Source organism: Apteryx rowi, unplaced genomic scaffold (assembly GCF_003343035.1).
Source record: "Apteryx rowi isolate R43461 unplaced genomic scaffold, aptRow1 scaffold_1639, whole genome shotgun sequence".
NCBI classification, from domain to species: domain Eukaryota; kingdom Metazoa; phylum Chordata; class Aves; order Apterygiformes; family Apterygidae; genus Apteryx; species Apteryx rowi.
In genome coordinates, this window is record NW_020447907.1 from 15,730 (window position 1) to 23,303 (window position 7,574).

General features: G+C 68.7%; 1 protein-coding gene across 2 annotated transcripts in view; it reads left to right on the forward strand.

The window, feature by feature from the left end:
- STRN4 (striatin 4) overlaps window positions 1-7,176 on the forward strand; it is an 11,273-nt gene extending 4,097 nt beyond the window's left edge. For both annotated transcript variants that reach the window (XM_026060030.1, XM_026060029.1), the window contains exons 7-14: window positions 145-320; window positions 416-466; window positions 2,574-2,695; window positions 2,912-3,076; window positions 3,157-3,282; window positions 4,757-4,855; window positions 4,944-5,030; window positions 5,684-7,176. In XM_026060030.1, coding sequence (XP_025915815.1) covers window positions 145-320; window positions 416-466; window positions 2,574-2,695; window positions 2,912-3,076; window positions 3,157-3,282; window positions 4,757-4,855; window positions 4,944-5,030; window positions 5,684-5,853 — 996 coding nt within the window. In that variant the 3' untranslated portion in view covers window positions 5,854-7,176. The remainder of the gene's footprint in view (window positions 1-144; window positions 321-415; window positions 467-2,573; window positions 2,696-2,911; window positions 3,077-3,156; window positions 3,283-4,756; window positions 4,856-4,943; window positions 5,031-5,683) is intronic.
- Window positions 7,177-7,574: the final 398 nt, after the last annotated feature.

Sequence of the window (7,574 nt, forward strand, 5' to 3'; positions counted from 1 at the left end):
CTTCCCCCCCATTTTAACCCCAAATCTCCCTTCCCCGCACCCCAAAACGGGGCCGAACGCGGGGGAGGGGAGGGGGGTGTCACCCCCCCCGGCGCTTTGGGGGGGTCCGATGTCCCCCCCCGCCGTGTGTCCCCCCCCCCGCAGGTGCCCGACGTCCCCGGCGCCCCGGCGCGGCCCTGGACGGCGCGGTTCACGCTGCGGGGCCACTACGACGGCGTGCGGGCGCTGGCCTTCCACCACGCCGCCGCCGCCCTGCTCACCGCCTCCGAGGACGGCACGCTCAAGCTGTGGGACCTGCGGCGCCCCGGCGTCCCCAAGAGGTGGGGGACACCGCCCCGCGGGGGACGGGGACGACRCCGTGGGGGACGCGGCGGGGTCTTCGCTCACCCGGGGGCGGTTCGGTGTCGTCACGCAGGAACGCGGCGGCGCTGGACGTGGAGCCCGTCTACGCCTTCCGCGGGCACAGGTGGGTGGCGGCGGTGGCACCTCCTCAGGTGGTGGCACCTCACGCGGTGGCACCTCCTTGTGCCTTGTCCGGCCTCGCACGGTGTCACCTCCTCACGTGGTGTCACCTCCTTGTGCCTTGTCCGGCCTCGCGCGGTGTCACCTCCTCGCGCGGTGGCACCTCCTTCTGCCTTGTCCGGCCTCGCGCGGTGTCACCTCCTCGCGCCGTGTCACCTCCTTGTGCCTTGTCCAGCCTCGCACGGTGGCACCTCCTCATGCCACATCCATCCTTGCGTGGCATCGCCTCCTCCTGCCACATCTGTCCTCACGCGGCGTCACCTTGTGTGGTGTCCATCCTCGTGTGGTGTCACCTCCTCCTGCCGTGTCTGTCCTCGCGCAGCGTCATCTCCTCGCACGGTGTCACCTCCTTGTGCCTTGTCCGGCCTCGCACAGTGTCACCTCCTCATGCCGTGTCTGTCCTCGTGCGGTGTCACCTTCTCATGTGGTGTCACCTCCTTGTGCCGTGTCTGTCTTTGTGCAGCGTCATTTCCTCGCACAGTGTCACCTCCTTGTGCCTTGTCCGTCCTCGTGCAGTGTCACCTCCTCACATGGTGTCACCTCCTCCTGCTGTGTCTGTCCTCGCACAGCATTGTCTCCTCACGTGGTGTCACCTCCTCGTGCCATGTCCATCCTCGCATGATGTCACCTCCTCGCATGGTGTCACCTCCTTGTGCCGCATCCGGTCTCGCGTGGCATCACCTCCTGCTGCGTCTGTCCTCACGCGGCGTCACCTTGTGCGGTGTCACCTCCTCGCGCCGTGTCACCTCCTCGCGCCGTGTCACCTCCTCGCGCCTTGTCCGGCCTCGCGCCGTGTCACCTCCTCGCGCCGTGTCACCTCCTCGCGCCGTGTCACCTCCTCATGCCTTGTCCAGCCTCGCACGGTGTCATTTCCTCCTGCCATGTCTGTCCTCGTGCAGTGTCACCTCCTCCTGCCATGTCTGTCCTTGTGCAGTGTCACCTCCTCGTGCCACGTCCGTCCTTGCGTGGCATCACTTCCTCCTGCCGCATCTGTCCTCACGCGGTGTCACCTTGTGCGGTGTCCGTCCTTGCGCGGTGTCACCTCCTCAGGCCGTGTCCATCCTCGTGCGGTGTCACCTCCTCCTGCCATGTCTGTYSTCRCGCAGCATCATCTCCTCACGTGGTGTCACTTCCTCGTGCCATGTCCATCCTCGCGTGGTGTCATCTCCTAGCGTGGTGTCATCTCCTCGTGCCATGTCCGGCCTCGCGCGGTGTCACCTCCTCATGCCACGTCCATCCTTGCGTGGCATCGCCTCCTCCTGCCGCGTCTGTCCTCACGTGGTGTCACCTTGTGTGGTGTCTGTCCTCACATGGTGTCCATCCTCACATGGTGTCACCTCTTCATGCCATGTCCATCCTCGCGTGGCATCACCTTCTCCCACCACGTCTGTCCTCACGCGGTGTCACCTCGCATGGTGTCCGTCCTCACGTGGTGTCCATCCTCGCGTGGCGTCACCTCCTCGTGCCACGTCCGTCCTCGCGTGGCRTCGCCTCCTCCTGCCGCGTCTGTCCTCGTGCGGTGTCACCTTGTGCGGCGTCACCTCCTCGTGCCGCATCTGTCCTCATGCGGTGTCACCTTGTGCGGTGTCCATCCTCGTGTGGTGTCCGTCCTCGTGCGGTGTCACCTCCTTGTGCCACATCCATCCTTGCATGGCATCGCCTCCTCCTGCCGCGTCTGTCCTCACGTGGCGTCACCTTGTGCGGTGTCTGTCCTCACGTGGTGTCCGTCCTCATGCGGCGTCACCTCCTCGTGCCACATCCGTCCTCGTGTGGCATCACCTTGCGCGGTGTCCCCTCCTCGTGCCACGTCCGTCCTTGCACCGCATGCCTTCCTCGCGCGGTGTCACCTTCTCGCGTGGCGTCACCTCCTCGTGCCATGTCCTTCCTCGCGTGGTGTCACCTCCTTGTTCCATGTCCCTCCTTGCGCCATGTCCTCTCCTTGCACGGTGTCCCCTCCCGCCGCCATGTCCCCTCGCTCCATGTCCCCCCATGTGGCTCCGTGTCCCCGCCATGTCCCCAACGTCCCCATGTGTCCCCATCTGTCCCCGCAGGGGCCCGGTGCTGGCCGTGGCCATGGGCCCCGAGAGCGAGTTCTGCTGCAGCGGCGGCGCCGACGGCCGCATCCGCTGCTGGCGCCTGCCGGACCTGGACACCGACCCCTACGACGGCTACGGTGAGCGCCGGGGACCTCGGTGACACCGCCGGGGACCTTGGGGACCTCGGCGCCACCGCCGGGGACCTCAGGAACCCCGAGGACCTCGGTGATGCCACCACTGGCAACCTCGTGGACGTCCCCGCGCGAGCCTGCAGCGTCCGTCCCCCGGCGCTCGCCGGCGGTGCCACCGTGGGCGTCATCATCACTTGTCACCCGTCTGTCACCGGTCCCCAGACCCCGGGGTGCTGCTGGGCGTCCTCGAGGGTCACGGTGACGCCGTCTGGGCCTTGGCCTTCAGCCCTGGCACCCGCCGCCTGGCCTCCTGCTCCGCCGACGGCACCCTGCGCCTCTGGGACGCCGCCGCCGCCGCCTGTCTCAGCACCTACAGCGCCGCCGAGGGTGAGCGGGGCGACGCGGGTGACGGGGCGGGGGGGGGCGGGTGACACGCCGGGTGACGCCGCGCTGTCCCCTCCCTGCAGAGCACGGCGTCCCCACCTCGCTGGCCTTCGCCGCCGCCCAGCCGGCGCACGTGGTGGCCGCCTTCCGCTCGGGCGCCGCCGTGCTCTACGACGTGGAGGCGGCGCGGCCCGTCCTCGCCTGGAGCGGTGAGTCCGTCCTCGTCCCTTCGTGCCACCGCCCGGACGCCGGGGCCCCTCGGGCGGGTCCCGGCCTCCGGGTGACACCTCCTGATGCGGCGTCACCTTGTGGTGCCGTGTTCGTCCTCGCGGGGTGGCACTGCATTCGTCCTCGCGCCGCGTCTGGCCTTGCGCCGTGTCCCCTCCTTGCTCGGTGTCACCTTCTCATGTGGCGTCACCTCCTCGCGCGATGTCACCTCATGGTACCATGTTCGTCCCCATGTGGTGTCCCCTCCTTGCGTGGTGTCACCTTGTGGTRTCATGTTTGTCCCCACATGGTGTCACCTCATGGTGCTGTGTTCCTCCTTGCRTGGTGTCCCCTCTTTGCGTGATGTCACCTCCTCGCATGGTGTCATCTCCTCACACGGTGTCACCTCATGGTGCCGTGTTCCTCCTCAAGCAGTGTCACCTTGTGGTGCCGTGTTCGTCCTCGCGCGGTGTCTCCTCCTCACACGGTGTCCCCTCCTCGTGCAGTGTCACCTCGTGGTGCCGTGTTCCTCCTCACATGGTGTCACCTCGCGCCGTGTCTGGCCTTGCGTGGTGTCCCCTCCCCGCGCGGTGTCACCTCGTGGTGCCATGTTCCTCCCTGTGCGGTGTCACCTCGTGGCGCCGTGTTCGTCCCCGCGTGGTGTCACCTCGCGCCGCGTCTGGCCTTGCGTGGTGTCGTCTCCTGGTATGGCGTCCTCTCCTTGCGCCGTGTCCCCTCCTGGTGTGGTGTCACCTCGTGGTGCCATGTTCGTCCTCGTGTGTGGTGTCACCTCGTGGCGCCATGTTCGTCCTCACGTGGTGTCCCCTCCTCGCGTGGTGTCACCTCGTGGCGCCATGTTCATCCCCGCGCGGTGTCACCTTGCACCGTGTCTGGCCTTGCGTGGTGTTGCCTCCTGGTACGGTGTCCTCTCTTTGCGCTGTGTCCCCTCCCCGTGCGGTGTCACCTCGCGGCGCCGTGTTCCTCCCCGTGCGGTGTCACCTCGCGGTGCGGTGTCCCCTCCCCGCGTGGTGTCACCTCGTGGCACCGTGTTCGTCCTCGTGCAGTGTCACCTCATGGTGCCATGTTCCTCCTCACACGTTGTCACCTCGCGGTGCTGTGTTCCTCCCCGCACAGTGTTCACCTTCTCGCGCAGTGTCACCTCGTGGCACCGTGTTCCTCCATGCGCAGTGTCACCTCCTCGCGCAGTGTCCCCTCGTGGCACCGTGTTCCTCCCTGCGCGGTGTCACCTCGTGGTGCCATGTTCCTCCTTGCACAGTGTCACCTCGTGGCACCATGTTCATCCCTGCGCCGTGTCCCCTCCCCGTGCGGTGTCACCTCGTGGCGCCACGTTCCTCCTCGCGCCGTGTCCCCTCCTCGCGCCGCGTCCCTGTGCGGCGCCGTGTTCCTCCCCGCGTGTCCCCCACCCCGTGCGGTGGCGGCGTCCCCTCCAGGTGCCACCGTGTCCCCCCCGCGCAGGCGGCAGCCCCATCAACCAGGTGACCAGCCACCCGGCCGAGCCCCTCACCGTGGCGGCCAGCGACGACCGCGCCATCCGCTTCCTCGACAACCGCACCGGTGAGTCCGTCGCGGTGACGGCGACGACGGCGACGGTGACGACGGTGACGGGGGCTCGTCGGGCTAACGAGCTCCGTCCCTCGGCCAGGCAAGGCCGTGCACTCCATGGTGGCCCACCTGGACGCCGTCACCTGCCTGGCCGTGGATCCCGGCGGCGCCTTCCTGCTCTCCGGAAGTAAGGCCGGACGCCTGGGCCCCCCCCCTCCATCCGATGGCCCCGGACGCCTGGGCCCCCTTTTCCGGTGGCTCCCCCGGACGCCTGGGCCCCTTCCCTATTTGGTGGCCCCGGACGCCTGGGCCCCTTCCCTATTTGGTGGCCCCGGACGCCTGGGCCCCCTCCCTATCTGGTGGCCCCGGACGCCTGGGCCCCTTCCCTATTTGGTGGCCCCGGACGCCTGGGCCCCCCCTCTCCATCCGATGGCCCCGGACGCCTGGGCCCCCTTTTCCGGTGGCCCCCCCGGACGCCTGGGCCCCCCTTTGTCTCCATCTGGTGGCCCCGGACGCCTGGGCCCCCTTTTCCAGTGGCTCCCCCGGACGCCTGGGCCCCTTCCCTATTTGGTGGCCCCGGACGCCTGGGCCCCCCCCCTCCATCCGATGGCCCCGGACGCCTGGGCCCCCTGGGACCCCCCGTGGCCATTTTGGGTGGGTGGATCCGGACTCCTGGGCCCCCCCGGACACCTGGGCCCCTTCCGTACCGAGCCTCCCGACTCCCCCCACTTCCCCTCCGCGCCTCTTGCTCCCCCTTTTCCCGGACGCCTGGGCCCCTTTGCGCTGCCGTACCGCCGCTCCGCCTGTTTCGTTCCGGGCGGTGACGGTGTTGCCCGCTAGGCCACGACTGTTCGCTGCGCCTGTGGCACCTGGGCAGCCGGGCGTGCGTGCAGGAGATCGCGGCGCACCGCCGGAAGCAYGCCGAAGCCGTGCACGCCGTCGCCTTCCACCCGGGCCGCCCGCTCAGCGCCAGCGCCGGCGCCGACGCCCTCGCCAAGGTCTTCGCCTGAGGAGCCGGAGCCGCCGGAGCCGCCGGAGCCGCTTCCCCACGGACACGCGGACGGACGCGCGGATCCGGCTGAGACCGCCGGCTCCCGCGACTCGGTGCACCCAGGGCGGGACGGCGCCGCCGTTGCCCCGGCCGGGCTCCTTCGCCCCCTTCCCGGAGGCGGTTGTGGGTTCTAGATTCCCCCTCCGGGTTCTAGATCCCCTGGTTCTAGATTACCCCCGGGTTCTAGATACCCCTGGGTTCTAGATCCCCAGGGCTTTACATGCCCCCGGGTTCTAGACCCCCCCCCGGCTCTAGATACTCCCCGGGTTCTAGATTACCCCCCCAGGTCCTAGATGCCCCTCAGGGCTTTACATGCCCCCAGGGTTCTAGATACCCCCCTAGGGTTCTAGATTACCCCCTGGGGCTCTAGATCCCCCCCCTGGTTCTAGATCCCCCTGGGGTTCCAAATACCCCCCCAGGGCTTTGCATACCTCCCCCGGGGTTCTAGATACCCCCTGGGGTTCTAGATACCCCCCCAGGGCTTTGCATTACCCCCCCAGGGCTCTAGATACCCCCCTGGGGTTCTAGATACCCCCCAGAACTTTACATTACTTGCCCTGGGGTTCTAGATACCCCCTGGGGCTCTAGATACCCCCCCCAGGGCTTTACATACCCCCCGGGGCAGTTATAGGCCCTGTATTACCCCCCTGGGGGCTCTGTATAACCCTCTGGGGCATCTATATGCCCCCCCCGGGGCAATTAGGGGGTCTATATACCCCTTCGGGGCTCTATATGCTCCCCTTGGGGCAGTTACGGGCCCCAAATACCCCCCTGGGGGCTCTATCTACCCCCCCTAGGGCATCTATATACCCCCCCGGGGCAGTTATGAACCCTAAATACCCCCCTGGGGGGGGCTCTCCATCCCCCCCGGGGTAGTTAAGGGCTCTCCGTCCCCCTCCAGGGGCAGTTTGGGGCCCTAGATACCCCCCCCCAGGGGCAGTTCTGGGCCTTATGCCCCCTCCTGGGGGCAGTTACAGGCTCTATGTCCCCCCCCCAGGGGCAGTTCTGGGCCCTATCTACCCCCCTGGGGCACTTAAGGGCTTTACTTACCCCCCCCACCCCAGGGGCAGTTATGGGCTCTGTGCCCCCCCCTCCTCCCCGGGGGGGCAGTTAAGGGCTCTATTTCTCCCCCAGGGGCAGTTACAGACTCTAACTACCCCCCCCGACGCCTAGGCCCCCCTTGAATGCCACAGGGGCCCCCGGGCGCCTGGGCCCCTTCCCAAATGCCGGGGGGCACCCGGACGCCTGGGCCCCTCGGGGAGCTGCCCGGATGCCTGGGCCCCTCCCCGAATGCCAGGGGGACGCCCGGACGCCTGGGCCCCTCCGAATGCTACAGGGGCCCCCGGACACCTGGGCCCCTCGGGGAGGCTGCCCGGACGCCTGGGCCCCTTCCCAAATGCCGGGGAGGCGCCCGGACGCCTGGGCCCTTCCGACACCATGGGAGCACCCGGACACCTGGGCCCCTTGGGGAGGCCGCCCGGACGCCTGGGCCCTTCCGACACCATGGGAGCACCCGGACGCCTGGGCCCCTTGGGGAGGCCGCCCGGACGCCTGGGCCCCCCCGACACCAGAGGGACACCCGGACACCTGGGCCCCTTGGGGAGGCTGCCCGGACGCCTGGGCCCCCCCAAATGCCGGGGAGGCGCCCGGACGCCTGGGCCCTTCCGACACCATGGGAGC